Source organism: Arvicanthis niloticus, chromosome 23 (assembly GCF_011762505.2).
Source record: "Arvicanthis niloticus isolate mArvNil1 chromosome 23, mArvNil1.pat.X, whole genome shotgun sequence".
In the NCBI taxonomy this organism is placed as follows: domain Eukaryota; kingdom Metazoa; phylum Chordata; class Mammalia; order Rodentia; family Muridae; genus Arvicanthis; species Arvicanthis niloticus.
The window spans coordinates 15,581,153-15,600,409 of record NC_133430.1 but is presented as its reverse complement, the minus strand read 5'-3'; the positions used below and the strand labels follow the sequence as shown (position 1 = coordinate 15,600,409).

The 19,257-nt window shown below is 41.6% G+C and overlaps 1 protein-coding gene across 13 annotated transcripts in view; it reads left to right on the top strand.

The window, feature by feature from the left end:
- Positions 1–19,257, top strand: part of Unc79 (unc-79 subunit of NALCN channel complex) — a 229,516-nt gene that overhangs the window by 53,158 nt on the left and 157,101 nt on the right. For all 13 annotated transcript variants that reach the window (XM_076921337.1, XM_076921329.1, XM_076921327.1 and 10 more), the window contains 3 exons: positions 8,225–8,317; positions 16,219–16,274; positions 16,947–17,076. In XM_076921337.1, the coding sequence (XP_076777452.1) occupies positions 8,225–8,317; positions 16,219–16,274; positions 16,947–17,076 (279 nt within the window). The remainder of the gene's footprint in view (positions 1–8,224; positions 8,318–16,218; positions 16,275–16,946; positions 17,077–19,257) is intronic.

Here is a 19,257-nt window from a genome sequence, read left to right as displayed (position 1 = left end):
GCCACTGGCTAGCTGTATGAACTTAATCTTTGATTTGTGTCTGTAAAATAATAATCATAGCTGCCTCGGGCATCATAATTGTAGCTGCACCTTGAGAGGTGAAGGTTTAGCCTGGGACACTGGTAGGTGACACCTCAGGGCCTGGCACTCAGTGGGTCTTACTTATGTCTTCTCACTCCTTTTTTATTTTAAACATAGGTACATACAGTTTTCCTGTCTACCTTGGTTGGTCCAGTACTATGTCACTCATGGCTATCCTCCTGCCTCAACCTCCTCAATACTGGGACTGCATACATGCGCTACCATGCCTGCTTTCCTTATCTTGATTTTTTTTTTAAAGATAAAAATAGCTCTATTGGTCATGTCTAGTATCAATGCTAGTACTTATGCCCTTACTAAAGTTGTGACAACAACTGGCCAACACGTGTACCTTTTCGGCTACATTGTCTAATTTTTTTTTTAAATGTGCGTTGTTGCTTTGACTGCACGTACGTCTGTGTGAGGGTGTTGGATTATCAGGAAACCAGAGCTTCAGAGAGCTGTGAGCTGCCTTGTAGGTACTGGGATTTGAACCCCCGTTCTCTGGAGAAGCAGCAAGTGTTCTTAACCACTGAGCCATCTCCTTAGTCCTCTTTGGCTTATCTTGTAACCAAGTTTAATCTAGATATAGATCTGTAATTTCCATGTATTTTTTAGCAAGGAATCTGACCCTTATCCTAATCATTTAGCAATGGGAAAAAAATGAGCAGACTGACCATGTCATTCAGGGTTATAGGATATTTCATTTCTCTACCTGTGTGATCTCACAAATCAGTGCTTGCTTGTGGATATAACCTTAGAATTTTGTGATCTTATTTTTAAATAAACAAGGTCAACTGTTAAGCAAATGAACAGGAATCTTTTAAAAAAGAATTGCAATCGAGGCCATATCTTCCCAATAATGACCTAGTTCACTGTTCCCCTAGCTCTTAGATTAAGTTAGTAATTTGGGGAGAGGCATTAATGAAGTGAGTGTCTGACATTGTGCTGAAGATTGATCAGGTATTGTCGGCTCATTTTTTTTTTTTTCAGAGCTGGCGACTAATTGCTCCTTAATTAGAAGTCTTCAGCATAAACCTTGTCACAAACCCTTGCTTTACACAAATGTCTGAAGCAACTGAGCGTAAAAGCTGAGTGATGCGAATCTAAAAAAGTTGTGAGTGTCAGTGTTTATTAGCGGAATAACTTGATATCCATTAGAAGGTGTGATCAAGTCACTGCACGTCTCTGGGACTTAATGACTTTTCAACTTTAAGGAGGGGGGTGGTTTCAGAAAACAATTTGGCTCTCCCTGGTTCTTTGTGGTGCAATAATTCTAGATTGGATAACATCAATGTTATTTTACATTACTGGTACATGCTTTTGTCTAACCAGGGGTGGACCTGGCCCCTGGCTCCTGGCTCCTGTGTGTGTTTTGTCACTTTGGTTTTAGTCTGTTGGTTCAGCCTTGACTGCTAAGCACTTCCTGGTAGTTCAATAGTAGTCGATCTTTGTCATCTTTAAATCTTTGAAATATAGTGACAGTCTCCACACCTGCCGATAGATTACCGAGGCCTTTTTTGGTTTGTTTGTTTTACATAGACCCAGATTCCTATAATAATCTGAGGTGAGGATATACCTCTTAGTATTTTATTCACACTATTTTTGGTAGTTGTTACAATATCTAGAGCTTCAAACAGAAACAGGACAGGGGCTTTTAACTTGGTGGAGAATATTTTTACTTCAGTACAAATGTGTTAGAATCAAAGGTGCTGCATTTTCTGAATGCTTGGTAGTCTATGCCAGAAGGACTTACCGGAAGTGAAGGTGCAGGTTTAAATGTTAGCACTTGGAAGACTCAAGTGGGAGGATAGCTACAAGTTCAAGGCCACAAGTTCAAGGCCAGTGAGACCCTGTTACAAACAAGAAAAGACAACACGAAAGGAAACTGACAGGAAGACGTTAAAAAGTATCTCTTTGGTATGGCATTCCTATAGTGAACGGAAAGCAAGGATAATTCTGTCAGTTTTTAAATGATTGTCACTAATGATTATATAACATAATTATATAATTTATGATTATATAATTAATGATCATACCATTGTCTGTATTACTTAGACGATGCAGTTTAGACTTGGAAGTGGATCCAATTCTTCAAACCAAGCACTGGCCACATAGCATGCAGACTGCTGACGCCATCTTTACTACCCCACTAATCGCCTATGCTTTTGTTTTTAAGTAACTCCTTTTGAGGTTTCATAGTACATCAATTTATTATAAGAATTATCCTTGACATGGTTTTAAACTCCTTTCATAAATAAAATACAGCTCTCTTTATTCCATATGTGTGGGATCTACTTTGTTTATGAAAAGATGTTAAAAGAGTTACTAAGAATTGCAAAAAAAAAAAAAAAAAAAAAATCATTTGCACATCACCATGGAAACCTCTCTTTTTCCAATAAAGAACTTATGATTTGTGGACCAAATTGCAATGTGGATGTCTGGAGGATGATACTTAGATGTAGGTCTAAGTAAGTGCCCATTAGTGTAGGCTGCTTATTTTGAAGAAAAATAATGTTCAAGAATTTCAGCGCCCTGGACTGTGCTAGCTAACACAGCTTCTTCCCTAACTTACATTTTTTTCAGGCACTGACCCTTAGGAAAATCAAGGTTCATTCAAACCTTGAGTTGATTTAAAAACAATATATGACTTCATTGAATATCTGGTTCCAGGCTCTGGGCCAAGGGTCATTTATCGTTTGGTTTTGGCTACCGTATGGGTCACGTGGTATAGTGTTATGGTCTTTGTTTGATCCTGGCTGGCCTGGAACTCACTCTGTAGACCAGGCTGGCCTCAAACTTAGAGATCCACCTGCCTCTGCTGCCGAATGCTGGCATTAACAATGTGTGCTACCACTGCCCGGCTTAGTTTGATGGTCTTATGAAGACTAATCTTGCACAGACAAAAGACAGTAAAAGACAAGCCAGGGATGCCACGTGAATCATCACTGTAATGTCTATTCCTGTTCCACTTCCTAGCTAATGAGGTAGGTGCCGCTGTAAGAGTTTTATGGTTGAACTGTGAGAACTGTCTGGGATCGGGATTCGTTGGGGGGCAGAATTATAGTCCTTTGGCTGTTGACAGCTCTCTTTCCCTAATTTGACATTTTCTTAGCTAGAAAATTGTCACTAATTATAACTCCCCCGTCTACATCCCATCTTTGCGGTGAGACCGTGAGAAGAAAGCCGTATGAGACCTGAATTCGAATATTCTATGATACTGTGCAAATATGTAGTGGATCAAATGCACAGGAAAATCATAGATATAGTGATTAAGTCCCATTGCAGCAAACACTGACACTAGTCGCTGAGATTGTTCGTGTTCTTCAGAGGGTTCACTCTCCTATACACTGAGGTCATCTAGGAGAGGCTGGCCCTTCCATGGCCTTCCATGGCTTACGTGACAGCCCACATAAAACCATGACAGGTTTTGCTCTCATGGTACTTGCGCAGTTAGGCGTCTTGCTTCCATGGCTCTTCACTAACCCAATTGGCGAGTATTTTAATGAGTCACAGGACTCTGGTCCTCCCTCTGAGCGTAGCTGATGCCTTCTGAAGTCATGGCTCTTTCTGAACAGAGACTGTCCCTCACGGATAACAGTCATCTCTGCTTGCACAGCCCAAGGCCTCTGAGAGGAGAATCTGCTTCGCTATTCAAATAATGCTATCTGGCCAAGGTAGGAGGTGACTGTCACGTGTCCTCGGAGGTTCTTCATCCTAGGTCACTCCCTTGTCTTTATTGTTTAGAAGACTATAAAGGCCAGTGGGTTTATTTCAATGTATCCTATCTCATCCTTGCCCAGTCTTACAGTGGTTACTTGGGTCAGTCTAATACCTTCAGACCTGGTCTCTCTATTTCCCTGGCTAGCCTTTCTACCACCCGTTCTTTACCTCAAACCCAGAGCCACCTTCTAAGCATGTAGATTAAATCACGTTACATCCCTCCTCCAAACCATTCAGCTTCCCGTCACTCCTTCAGTTCAGTGGCCTTATTTAGCTCACAAGACCCTGTGTGTGCTGGCTGTGGCCAGCTTCTCTGCTTTTGTCACTGTCACTGTATTGCTGCAAGACCATTCTGCATATCTGCACCAGCCTTTCTGTGATTTTACAAAGGCATCATCAAGCTTTGGTGCTTGCTCTATACAATTTCCCTCACCTCGGAGCCCTTCTAAACGCCCTCGGGATGTGTTTGCTTTAGGTCTCAGTTCAAGTACCACATCTTTCAAAGAAAGGTGTGTGTGTGGGGGGGAGACAGACAGAGATTCATGGGAGGTCAAAGGACAACAGTTGGGTTGCACCTCAGTTTTCTGTACCTCGTTGAGGCAGGACCTCCTTTGTTGCTTCCACTATCATGATGTGTTCCCCACGCCAGGTGGCCCAAGGTTTCTCGTGGGTTCTCCAGACTCTGCCTGCTATCTGGCTGTAGGAGTTTCTGTGTCTTCAGATGCAAGCCACTAACTATATCTAGCTTCTTCTGTGGATTCTGGGTGGAGTTTGGATGGTCAGGCCCATGCAGCCAGAGCTTCTGCTCCCGGGCCACGCTCCTGGACACTCTGAAGAATCCTATCTTTCTCCAAAGATATTCCCTTCTAACCTAATGCAGAACATTCTGTTGTCTTGTCTCTGTTTCCTTGCCCAGATTCCCGCTTCTCACTGGTGGATGTCTGTCCTCTTCTGTGGAACAACACTGTCCACAGAACTCTGATAATGGAAATGTGTCATAAAAAGTCTATGCTGCCTCATACTGTAGCCACTTGCGCAGAGGGTTGCTGAGTGTGTCTGATGTCTCTAGTGAGGCTGAAGAATGTAATTCTAAATTTTGTTTAATCTTAAGTAATATACATAGCCACCTACAAGGGCCCAGAATGATGTCCGGTGCATTTCTATGAAAAGTAGTGTTGATTGACTGAGTGAGCGACTGGAGCATTAGCTATGATTGTCCTTGTCTTGGACTGTCATTGTCCCCGTGGTAACGCTGGTGCTTTCCTGCAGCTAGTTCACCTCTCACTTATAAAACGGCTTTCGTTATCTGCTTGCTTCTAAAGGCAAGATTCGTGTAAGAGCCACAAATAAGCACATTGTCAAATGCAGGCACTTGTTAGGGGATTGGTGCTGTTCGAGGCAGGAAGGCATGATGGTAATTTTTGTTCTGGTGCTACTGGGGAAGAGCAAAAGGCCTGGAAACTTTAAATTATATTTCCTGAGGACAATCATCCTTTCCCTTTAATTTTATGTGTTTTGGGGTTTTTTTGTTTTGTTTTGTATTTTGTTTGTTTGTTTGTTTTCTCTCATGAGATTGAGCTGCATACCCGTTTACATCATGCCTTTTTAAACAAGATTCAGTAAATGATGTCTGCTTGTGTATGTTTATTACATTAGAGCCATGGTGATTTTATTCGGTCTTGTAGAAGGCTTTGAAATTGCAAGATGCCGTCTGTTTATGTAAGTATTGGAGGCAGTTTCCTGGGGCTTGTGTCCTAGGGGAACTCTTGACTTTATAGATGGCCATACTTGAGGGACAGCATAGATTTGCAGAGGTAACAGGGACATCCAAAGGTCACTAAGCCATCTGGGCAGTTCTCCAAACAGACTTCACTTAAATCATCCGAGACAGTCGGGCACCTCTCCCGGTTTTTTTAAAGGCCTCTGGGCACAGCAGCTCTCAACCTCTTTGAACAGTTTTCATTGTTGAAAAATGCTTATTATTAAAAAGTTTGAGTTGAATTTAAATAAAGGTGAAAACACTTGTCACCAAAAGACTATACATGTGGTGAGAGAGAGGAAGGGGGGTGAAGGGGGAGAGGAGAGGAGGAGACCAGATCAGAGAAGAGGGGATGAGATGGGTGGGTGAGAAGAAGGGAAAGGGGAAAGGAGACGTACGTACATACGTACGTACGTATGTACGTACAGACAGACAGACAGACATTCTTTTAGTTTTTTATGTTGGAGTAGGCATTTCTTTCTTTCCTTCTTCAACAAAGGGCTCAGGAGTGTTATATATGTGCTCACCCTTCTGAGCCCTGGGTACTGGCTTGGGCATCCCCTTGTTTACCTCTCTCCCCGCGTACAGAACTCCTCAAAGGCAGATCTAAGGCCAGCCTGCTAAGACACACCCCACGTGCTTCTCAATTGAACAGAGTTTCTCATTCCTCACACGGGCTGAGCCCGTGTGAGGAATGAGCTAGGATCTCCAGGAGTGGACCTTAGGAGCTGAATACAATAAAAGCTACAGATGGAAAGCGTTTGGTTCAAAGTTCTTTCTTCAGTTTATCCTGCTTGATTAGTCATCCTCACTTATCTTGTATCGATCTTTTTCTAACTTTCAGCACTTAACTATCAGCCCTTGTTTACAGTGTAGAGTTAAACAGATCTATGTACCTGAATGCCACCTGCCCTGAGAGTTAGACACAGGCAGCCGTAGTGATTAATAAAAGCAGACTCAGGCTAGCAGAGCTCAGTTGGAGATCTGTTTTTTTTGTTTGTGTCTCTCAAACCTGTTGCAAAGACCACTGTCCTTTATGGCATCAGATGGTCTTGATGTAGAAACAAAATAGAATCCCATTAAACTTTCATCGTCTTGCCTATTGCCCGGCAACCCTTCATTAGCGGTTTGATGGTTCTATTTACTGGGTGCCTTATGCGTTGCCTCGGTTCTTATGGATGTAAAGAGATGTACTCCCCACACACTGTACGTCAATATAAAATAAAATAAAATAAAATAAAATAAAATAAGGCAGAGGTTGAGATTATCTGCCTTTTTGCTGGCTGGCTGCATCAGTGGTCTTTACTGTGTAGAAAACAGTGTTGACTGCTGAGATTTCACCTATCTGTTCCTTTGTGCTTGACAACTTGATATATAAGTGTACCTATAAGGGGTTTCTCTTGCTTGTTTAGTTATCTTTGTGAAAAAAAAAAGGAATTCATTTTACATTTTAATCTTAATAAAAGTCTTCCTTTTGTAGGGGTCTTCTCAATAATTGCTGGGATAAAAATATCCTTTGGTGAAAATGTGTTATGCTAAATAACTTTCATCAGAGCTAATTTTGAGTACTTCTGGAGCTGCAGAGTCTATTCCATTAAAAGAAGACTATTTTAATGTAGAATTTGGTGCCATCATGAACAGACCACTTAAAGATGTGTTAAAACCAGTGTGTAAGTGGTTGTCGTGATTATACAACAATTAGGTGAAATTTGAAGACTATTTGCTTTGCAATTGAACTTTGGTCGGTGTAGGATAAACGTTATTCACAGTTATTCACAGATTCAAAAAAAGTGTTTTGTTTCAAACAACTCGGCTCGATGCGAAGGAAAGACGAAGTTGATTTCTCACGGTAATGAAGACACTGGTGGGGCTCCGGGCGAAGGTTCGGATACAGCTGTGTAGTAACATGAGCACTGAAAGTCATCTAAAAACCAGCGTGATAGTCTTCACAATGTTATTTAAGATTTTTATGTGTAGTTGGATATGATGTTACACCTTCTATGGAGCTTGTTTGCCTAGCTCTCTAAGTGTTAATATGTACTAGCTGGGCCCTCACTTTCTTATGAGGTTAACTATTAATATGTTTATGTGCCCTTTAAATTTGGGAATAGAGATCACTCCTAAGCACAACTCTGACAAAGTCATATTCTGGTCTTATACCCTCTCCATGCATCTATACATTAGATGGGTTTTTTGGGGGGGGTGGTGGTGGTGGTGTTTTTTGTTGTTGTTGTCCCCCTCCCCCCAAGTGGCATGCAATGGTAGCATTTGCATTCGAGTTTTGTGGTTTTAATCTCGATTTCTGTTGGCTTTGGGACTTTGGGTATGTGGCTTCGTTTGTAGTGTTTTATTAACAAGTATACAAGGCCCTGGAGTTGATCACCAGCATTACATAAACTGCATGTAGTTTCTGCATGCCTGTATTCCCCAGCTCTGATTGGTAGAATCAGGAGGATCAGGAATTCAAGGTCATCCTGACTTTGTAGAAAGTCTTGGATACAAGAGACACCATCTTTAAAAAGAAATAAATAAAGAAGATGCCCATAGTTCCTCGGTTCATTTGGAGCTTTCTCAGGAAGCTCTTTCAAGGCTCTTTGTAAAGGAGCAAGAATGCACTCATATCTAGACATTAATTTGCATCTAATCAGAGAATTTTGGTTTCAGTGGGTTCCTCCAGGAGAGAAAGCGTTCCGGCCCATGTTAACCTCTCTGCATCCTCCATGTTAATGATTGCAATGCAGTACACCTCTAACCCAGGTAAGTGACCAGCTTCTAAACCATCACAAGGCAACACTCAACAAATAACATAGACTCTTTCATGTGAGAGCTTCTCTAGGTTTAAAACAGACTTCTGAGTTAAAGTTAGTCTATTTGTTAGGGAACATTTTAGAATGTTTGAGGATGAAGTTTCAGATGACTGGAACGCAATGGCTATATAGAAAAAGTTAAATACAAAAACAGAGATAACAGTAAGGCTGGTGTGTTGGTTTATGCCTATATGGTTAGCACTTGGGAAGTTGAGACAGGAGGATTGTCATTAGTTGCAGACCAGCCTGGGATATAGAGTGATATCTTGTCTTACACACACACACACACACACACACACACACACACACACACACACTTCATGCATATTACATGTGTTGATTCATATGCATATATACGTGTGTATTGCATATATTTACCGCACTTTAACAACTAATGATAACTAAACCAATGACTTGGGTAAATTTGCTTTGCTAATGCCACAGAAATATCTCTAAACATACATCTTTTTACCAAGTTTCAGGTTTTTCATAGGTTAAATTGATGAAAACATGCACAATTTAAAGGGAGAAACATTTTAATATTCTTTTAATTGTAGGAGAGAAAACAATGGTTTCCTGTGGCCTTACCTTTTAGTATTATCCTACAAGTTGCATTCAACTTGAATAGCAGAGGAATGATTGCTGGCTTTTGCTTTTGTGTCTCAGATTACCTGTGGCATTGAATGGGCTTGCCCACAGTGTTGGTGTTCATCAGGGTAACTGCAAATTAATTTGGAGGAACTGACCTCCAAGGCACTGGAGGTCACTGTTGAAGTGTTGTGTAAGCTATGAATGCTGGTGTTATTTTCATTGAATGTTTGTTTAGAAAATGACAACATTTTATGACATCGTTTTTAGTCTATTTAAGTAGCATAATAATTGAGTTTTTTATTTTAAAACTTTAAAAATAATATTTTTTATTGACTCACTGAGAATTTCATACAATGTATTTTGTTCATACTCACTAATACAGTTCAGTCCTAGTGTCACCCTGGGTATAGTTTTGGTTATTATCTTGATAGTTTGAGATGGAGTTTTTATTGCTATCTTGCCCAGGCTGACCTTCTGGGTTAAGTTACTTTTCTGTCTTCAGCCTAAGTCTCTGGAATCGAGGCAGACCCCGGTTTCTAGTCTCTGTTTTAGCCCACTTGAGCTACCATAAAAAGGCTTAAAATAAAAACAACGAATACTTAAAAGTTCTGGAAGCCAGGAAGTCGAAGATCAAGATCCTAGCAGACTCATGGTCTGGTGAAGGCTTAAATCCCTGGGGGATGGGGTGTTGCGGGGTGGGGAGCGGGGCGGGGTGTGTCTGTGCTGTCTCCTCTCATGAAGGAAAAAGGAAAGGGTTCTCCGGAGCTGCTGTTATACAGACACTGTCCCATTTGTTGGGGTGCAGTCCTCATGACCCCAATTCCTCCTAAAGACCCCGCCTCCTAACGTTAAGTATTGGGGGTTAGGATCTAACATGGATGCTTGGAAACATGGATATTTGATTTACCAGCATTCTACCCCGTCTCCCCAATTTCACATCCTTCCACACTTGAAACACATTAATTCCATCTTGACAATCGTGCAAGTGTTAATGCATCCCATTATCAGCTCAAAAACCCGAGGTCCAACGGTTCATATAAATACTAACCAGATTCATAACTGTCGGATTTGAGGCACGATTCTTCCCAGAATGCTCTGCTCTTCAGTATGTCACATGCTTCCAAAACACAACCGTGAGGGCTGGGACAGCAGCTCCGTGGCAGGGCACTTGCTTCGCATAGGGGCAGCTGAGGGTTAAGTCCTTAAATAGAAGCGGACAGACATGTAAACAATAAAGTACACCGGAGGGCCAGCCAGAGAGTAGATAGCCCCGCCCCAAAGGCAGAAGGGAGGAGTTCAAAATTCAGCATCAAACCTTAGCGTTGTACTTCTTCGCCTTGATGCTGTTCCTTCTAGACCCACTGTGGAGGCAGTCCTATCTTCTCGGTTGTTGCTGGATAGGGTTTGGCTCCAAGGCTTTTGTAGTGACCCTGCTACTAGAGCGCTAGGCAGCCATTGGTCCGCTGAGAGTTACCGTAGTAGGAGCTTCCTGTGGTGGCTGCCCTCACGTCTACCTCCACTTCATCCCCACAGTCTGGGGTCTGGTGCCCACCATGGCTTTACAGCGCATCTTTTCAACTTTAAGTGGGCGTATCCATGCACCCACAGCTTTGTTGGGTGTGATGCAAGTTATTCTGAGGCCCAAAGAGCTGCAATCTGATAAAGGATAAGGCAGGACCGAGGTATAGGCTGCAATGTGAGGTCCTCCACTTGCTTGTGGGCCTCTTGAAGCCATGCTGTCCTTGTCCCTTGTCCTCTAGGCCTGTGATGGGAGGAGGCCTGTGGTGATTTCTAAGTTGTCTTTGGGGGTCTTGGACCACAGTGCATGGCTTCTCTGGTGAGGGCTGATTGCTGTGTTTTCTAGCTCCCTGGTTATACTTCCCTCCAGTGGTCCCTCCTGAGGGGTTTGCAAACTTTCACCTTGTTTCTTCTTTGGTGAACAATTCTGATGGAAATAATTTCTTTCCTCTGGAATTTTACTATACACACTCAGAAAACAATAGCAAAAACAAAAATAAAAACACAAACCAGGTCACTGAGCACTTGCAGAAGGATTTCCTCAGCCAGTTTCATCTCTCACAGCATCTGTCTCCCCAGCATCTGAAGAACAACACCAAGACATCGATGTAATTTGACCACGTTCTCTGTCACTTTATGACAAGGGTGGCCTTTTCTCCAGTTTGCCATCGCATGTTCCCGTTTCTGCCTGACACCTTCTCAGAATCACCTCTACTGTTCAGTTGTGTGTGTGTGTGTGTTTTTAAACCAACATCCAGTCTAGCATGCTTCCAGAAGTGTGAAGCTTTGTCTGCTCTTTTCTTCCTATGACTTCCCATAGTTGTTTTTAATAGTCATTCAGAGCAATGGTGACTTTTCCAGGATGTACCTCACAACGCTTGCACTCTCTACAATTACCTAATGCTGAAGTGGCTTCCACATTTTTAGGTGTTTGTTCCAGTAGCACCCCACATCTTAGCCCTAGTTCCCTGCTACAGTGTGTTTGGGGTTATATTAGTCCTTTGTTTCTTGCTGTGGCAAAATAACCAACAAGGAACTCAAGGAAGGTGTGTGTGTGTGTGTGTGTGTGTGTGTGTGTGTGTGTGATCTTCACTTGTAGTTTAAGGCATACACAAAGCATGTTGCATCCACAGTCAGGAAGCAGCAAGAAGTGGATGCTGGAGTTTCTATTGTGGTCCCTGAAGTGGCTCCTCCCACATTTTCCCTCCCTCAGTTGAGCCTCTGGTAGCATCCCTAGAGACACACAGCAGTTTGTCTCCTATGTAATTGTAAATCACATTCACGTGTTATTCAGATTAGCTCTGACCCGGATACTTTAACAGATACGGTGATGTGAGCGGCTTATATGATTACACGCTTATTTCTCATGGTTTCAGAGTGTAAGAAATTTGGTTCAAGGTTGTTGATAGATTTGAGTGTCTGGTAGGGGCCCATTTCCTGTTTCATAATCAGATTTATTTGTTCTGTCCTTGTATAGAAGAAAAGGTCAAGGGGATTCTTTGGGGTCTTTAAAGAAAGAGGCACTGAAGGGCTAGAGAGTTGGCTTAGCAGTTAACAGTGCATTCTGCTCTTCCAGAGGATCCAAGTTCAATTCCTAGCACCCATATTGGGCAGCTCAAAATTGTCTGTAACTTCAGCTCCAGGGTATTCAGCACCCTCTTCTGGCCTCTGTAAGAGGGATGGGAGAAAAAAGAGACTAGGCAAGTCCAGGGCAAGTTAAGTAACCCTGTATTGTATTTCTGGGCACTAGTTTCTCCAGTGATTAACATATCCATATATAGACTCTTACCTGAAGACTCAGGCAGAGGGGATGACACAGAATGAAGACAGAAGCCACACCTCTTTACCTCTTCCAGCTACTTAGTAGACATTGGCAGGCCCAGGAGAAGAGTTAAGGTTTTGGCCAAATTGGCCTTCGAGACTCGGATCAATAATTCAGGTGACAGTTACTGTAACCCACACAAAGAAGTATCATTCTTAGGAGGGAAAACATGCAAGAAGCGGGCCTATCCTGCCTAGCCTCCACGTGACTGATGTTTAAGTGAAACACAGGCTCTGGAAGCTAAGGTTTGCTCTGATTTTACCTCAGTATCATCATTGAAGAGATTTGTGGAGACTGTGATTTGACTCCAACAAACCATTTAATACCTGAACTAACTCTGGGAGCTTCAGAGGGCAGAGTTCCCTGAGCTCACTTGCAAAAGACTCATCCTTGTAGCCCGAGCAACTTCATGGCCTCATGGCCGATTTTTCTCACCATGAAATAGGACAATTCTTCTTGCTATTCATTAACATGTTGTTAAGATCAACAAGTTAAAAACATGAGTGCACATGCTTACTTGGCCTTGGTGTTCTGACTGGAACATTGTTAAGTGCTGGGTAAATAACACAAACTGCTACAATGTAGCATTTTCCTTCTGGACTTGAATTGATGGAAAACTACTGTGATCATACAAAATCACCTCTGTTATTTTCAAATATGCTCGAAGGATAATGTTTATAGACAACAAACTATCCTGTGTTGGGGATTATATTTCTGACTCAAAACTAGTCTTGTGATGTGAGAAACAGTTAAAAAGTGAATATCCACCAGGGTCACTTTGGGATCGAATGCATGCAGGTATGTTCAAACTTCTAACAAGATGACCATACTGCCTTCTACAAAGCTCACATTTGAGAACTGTTGCACCAGTTTCCGAAACAAAACAAAACAACCAATTAACCAACCAACCAACCAACCAACCAACCAACCAAAAACCCACTCCAAACCCAAAATTTCACAAAAACTGGTTTTGTAATGTTTTGAGTAAGGTGGGGTTTTTTGTTCGTTTGTTTGTTTGTTTTTTATCTTTCTACTCTTTAAATTTTGGTGGAATGGGGCCAGGGTAGTGAAGCAACAAGTGACCATTTGGTTTTGTAGCCAATCGTGTATTACAAATTAGACACCAGGGGCTGGAGAGATGGTTCAGTGGTTCAAAGCACACATTGTTCTTCTGGAGGACCCAAGTTCAGTGTTCAGCTCCTAGCACCCACATCAGGGAGTTCACAATTGCCTATCACTCTAGCTCCTAAGGGGATCTTATGCCTCTGATCTCCACTGGCACTCACACACATGTGCACATACCCATCCCACACATATGTGTGAATAATTCAAAATAAAATAAATCTTAAAGATGAAAAGGGCACTTGCTTAAAAAGTTCACTGAATAACTCCTGTGTGCAGGGCTTTCTGCTAGGTATTGTGGAGACCACACTGACGTGTAAGGGATGGTGCTTCTTTGGGGTCTGTATTTCTTTGGGAAGACGAAGTGTATTCCCATAAATCATTACCAATATGAGGTAGCCAGGTGTGGTGGCATCTGCAACCCCATCATTAGGAAAACAGAGGATCACTGTACATTTGAGGCCAGGTCAGCCAGGGTCCACAGAGTGAGACATCTTTCACAAAACAGATAATAAACGTAGAGCAAGCTGTGCAAAGCACCAATTAAATACTACAGGCTGTTAACTTATCAGAGGAGGATGACTCTGGGAATTCAAATAATCAGGAATAGCTTCATGCTTCTTGAGCAAAGAAAATACGGATCAAGTTCTGCTTGATAGACTGAGTGAGGCATTTTGGAGGGGAAGCAGTTTGAACAGAGGCACCCTCTAAGTCTGTTCACAGGACAGACAGTGGAATACTCTGAACGGGGTCCATGTAATCTACACTGCAGAAGATCAGATGTTGTGTAAGACCGAGTGTCCTGGGACACTTGCCCACTCAGTGTTGGCATAAGGACAGAGACTACTCAGTGAAGCCACAAGAGGAGAGATTTAAAAAGTAGGGAGCAGCAATAAATGCTTCTGAAAAGTCAGAGAAAATTCAGATGAAATGTGCCCATGGGATTTAAATGACACAGAGGCCTGCAGTGCATAAACTTCAGTGTTGGGAAGAAGCTTATGGAAAGAACCAAACACTAGTCCGTCTAGGATGAATGTTGCTCTTTTGCAAGTGAACACAGGTAAATCAGAGAAGCATGCTGTTGTGTAGCTCTAACTGCTGCCCTGTGAAGATATCATGTGCTTTGGTCACAGGAAATGGAGAAATCAAGTTGGTCCCAGTATGACGTTTCCTCCATGGTTAGCTTTCATAGTACTAGAGGGTGCTATATGGTAGATTGCTAGGGTTAAAAAAAAAAACCCAACAGTTTTACCCAGCTATGAACCCTGTGAACTACCATAATGGACAAGATAGGCCCTTGGGTGCAGTAGTGGCACAGATAATATGGTGGTAACCAACTGCTTTCAGATTGGATTTAAGACCTGAGCCACAGGAGGAAATGCATGCTGGGACTGTAAATCTGGCTTATAATAAATGGCTGGCGAGTTCCCAGGCCCCAGGCACGAACCTACCACTGTTATTTTGCTAAACGGACATGGTGTCATGCTGCATTCTAAATTTGTATTTTTATGCCTGTTAATCAGAACAGCTCTTAGACATCAGAGAAAAAATTTAATGTAGGGCTGGAGGGATTGCTTAATAGTTAAGACACTTGCTGCTCTTACAGAGGATTCTGTAATGGTTGGTTTTTCTCGGCACCCAAATGGTGGCTCACAATTGCCTCCAGTTCCAGAGGCTCTGGCATCCTTTTCTGGCTTCTGTGGGTACCTCATACATGCACAGTGCACATGCGTACATATATGCATAAATATATACATACATGCATACACATACATACATATGTACACACATATACATGCACATAAACGATACACAAATCTTTTTTAAAAGTCAAGCAATTTAGCATTCAAGCTTGAGGGGCAAGAGGCTCACAAGGCCCCACCTATAACTGAGTAGCAATGGAGCATTGGTGACTTCTGTGGAGAGAGAGTCAGTTTTCTGTAACACTGATGAGTTGACCATGTTTTACTAAATGGCCCCACACCTATGAGTATATGGACAATAAAAATTGGACTTGAGGGACAATTATAAAAAAAGGGAAAACCCCATAAAGTTGGGAGGGGGTGGAAAGTCAGGAGTAGGTCTGAGAGGAGCTAGGGGATAAATAAGGGGAGAATATGATCAAAATACATCATACGAAATTCTCAAAGGATTAATAAAACTCTTTCACTTAAAACAAATGAGAAAGCAAAAAACCAAACTTCCTGTCACTGGGACTCAGTTCCAGCCGGCTACATCTGCCGGCAGCTTCTGAGATGGACTTTTTTTTCTTTATGAAGAGAGGATAGGGTTATTGATCAAGTGGTAGAATTTCTGTGTCACTCAGTAGTTTTCAGTCTTGTGGGGATAGGAAAATCAGCACCAGCTTCCTAACTACACACGGCCTCGTGTTTGTGACGTCACGTGTGTGGACGGCTCAGCGCAACATCTGACAAAGAATGAGTTCACTCAAAAACGACGAGCTTATATATGACTTCATCGGTGAGGCTTTCCCTTCTCATGTAGTTCTTAACTGCATTGGTCCAAGTTTTACGTTGTGTAAGTATAATTGCTGGAGATGTCTAGTATTTTCTTTGCTAGTGTAATTTGCAAAATACTTCTTCCTGAATGGCTTTGGAATAAAGCTTGGTAAAGCTAAGGGCTGGTATGATTTCTAAAAGTGTGACAAATACTTTCCAATTTAATGATAAAAGTAAAAATGGATGCTGAAGTAATTTATTAGTAAAGTAATTTATATCTCCAAGGATGATTTTTCTGGTATTTACATTTCATTATAAATTATATTTTCTTCCTTACAGTGTATCATTGTCAATTATTGGAATGCCTCATGAAGTATAAACAAGAAGTCTGGAAAGTAAGTTTTGGGTCAAGATGGACCCATATTTACTAACTGGATTTATATAAATTTTAACAATTGCATATTATAACTGTTGCTTTGATCAGATTTATACTTGTCTTATAATTTTGATGTGATTAACCTATACTTTATTTTTACTGGTAAAATTATCACTTAGAACAGAAATCAAACTTCAAGAGCAGAACTTCTTGACAGAATAATTGACTGTATCTTATTCATGGAATTAGGCAAACATGATCTTGCATGGCAGTATGATTTTAATGTAAAATTGCTTAAGAAATGTCTTTTTTTTTTCAAATAGCTGACATGGATTGTTAAGAAATGTTATTAGAAAAACATATATTTTTTAAAACTCAGTGTTTGGTATGTGGGCATACACTGTTGCAAAAACAATCTTTCTCTAATTTGAATCTCATTAGAGAATTAATGGACAGTGCACTTTTGAACCCTCCTTGGGGGCATCATTTGTAGGCCATATAAACAAACACATGAATAAATGAAGAAAATAAGATGCTAACATAATTTAATCTGCAAAGTGCACCTGGATGATAGGATAGGGAAATGACCTATCTTCTCTACTAGAATTTCTACTGCTTTGGTTATATTGGGTGAGTGATCGTTATTTTTATTTGAGGTTGCTGAGTCAACACATGTGCCTTCCTCCTGCAGGATCTTTTGTATGTGATCGCCTATGGGCCTTCACAGGTGAAGCCGCCAGCAGTACAGATGCTTTTCCACTATTGGCCCAACCTGAAGCCTCCCGGAGCAATAAGCGAGTACAGGGGCTTACAATACACAGGTAAGGAGAGCAGAGAGCTCTGTGGTGGCCTGTGTTCATCTCCCTCATGCCACCTATGCCTCACCTTATGTTAGAAAGACCATATTAGACGGTTGACATTGTCCTTTCGGACACTGGGTTTCAAAAGAAGCCGATTAGCCAGGTGCAGTAGTCCAGGTTGTTAGGGGATGCTGAGGTGGGGAGGTCACTTGTGCTCAGGGATGTGGGGGGCCATCCCAGGCAACATAGAAAGGTCCCATCTCTTAAGATAATCAAGTGTGGTGCTGCAAGCATATGGTCATCTCAGCACTTGAGAGGTGGAGGCAGGAGGATCAGAAGTGCAAAGTCGGTCTTGACTACAAATCAGGTTTGAAGTCATCATGAACTGTAAGAGAACCTGTTTCAAAACAAAACAAAACAAAACAAACAAAACAAAACGCAACCCAAAGAAAAATAAGCAACAAAACAACCAACCAACCAACCAACCAACCACCACCACTACCATTACCACCAAAAAGACCTTAATTATCTTAATTCTCACTGCTTGATGAAAAGTGTGCTCTTTTGGAGGTTACAAGTCTCCAGCCTTAGTCTAATGCCTCCTGGCAAATATGGTGGTTGATACTGTCATGTTTCTTCAAGTACATAGGATCTTCTTTGAATCTGTATTAGCATTACCAATTAAACTACTTATGACTTCATAGCAGATTGCCTATCCCAGTTACTATCCAAAAGGCTATGTCTTTCTTACCTACTGCTAAGATTACTTACTACAAAACCTGAAACAGAGGGAGCAAGGCTAGCTAGTTACTATCACTTAGTGGAAGCCCCAGCTGCCTAATTCTGTTCTTGTGAGAGGCCAGGCTGTGTTTTCAGTGTCACCAGAAGAGTCTCATCACGACAATGAAACAGTGACATTAAATGCCATGAGACAGTTGGGCATGGTGGCCTACTTTTAGGACCTCAGCATCCTGCAGGCTGACATTAAAATATCCAGAGTTCAAGGCCAGCCAGGGCCACATAGTGGATTATAAGACAGCCTGAGCTATGTGAAAACCTTAAAAAAATAAAATAAAATAGTGACAGATATCTACCAAGAAACTTTCAAAAGAAAAAAAAAGACAGATTGTCAGACAGAAAGACTGACTGGCACAAAGTTCTAAGTTGCTGCTTATATCACAAAGTATAAGAAAATCCCAGTGGTTAATGGATTTTCCAATGTCCATGTGCACTTCCCCCTCAATGATGTCATACATGTTTTGCACTGTGGAAGACAGATTCCAAGTGGTATAGTCTAAACTGGTAGCAGCGGTTCACACAGGAAAGGTGGACAGAGAATTTGTTGAAGGTGGAAGTCTTTTGTTTATTATTATTATTATTGTTTTGTATTATTGATAATAGAGAATGTTTCATTGTTGTGAGATGAATAATTTGAATATAAAAGCCAGCGGATACTTAGCACATCAGGAGAGTCAAATTGAAATGGCTGATATACTTCACACAGACCCTTTTTTGAAGGGTCCCTGACGTAAGCGCTCCTGTGACATTTGAATGAATGGTTAATACCAATGAGATCTACTTATACACTAACTATCTGCTGTGTTCCAGGCATTGTGGTTTTGTTATGGATACAGGAACCAACACAAAAGGAGACTTCATTAAATTGAATATAGCCCAGATACAGAAGTTCATTTTATTCAGCAAATATTCACAGGGTATCTAGATATGGAAATTCATTTTATTCAACATATATTTATGGGGTATCTGCTGTTAGCTAGGCATTTCTCTGTGTTCCAATGAGGAAAGCAAACCACCTTATAGTCATTAGCTTCTTGAAGCTTTCAAGCTAATGGGGGGGGGGGAGGATCCAGAGACTGTTTTCTAGGGCTAAGTACTAAGGTAAAGCAAAAACACATTTGTGGGAACCATGGGAGGGATCCTAGCTTGTCCTGGGCTTAGGCAACTCTTGGGGAGAGGCATTTGTTAAGGGGGTTTTATCTGGTATCTGAGGATGTGACAGGTACATAACTAGACGTGGGAAGAGAAGAAGCCATGAGTGCATAAGATGGGAGTTTAAGGTAGAAGGAACTTCAGGGTTTGCGAGGTGGATGCAACAGACAGCTTGGTGATGTTTAGAACTGGAAAATTATAAGCCAATTAGACAATGGAGTGAAGAGACCCACAGAAGGCTAGGCAGTGCCT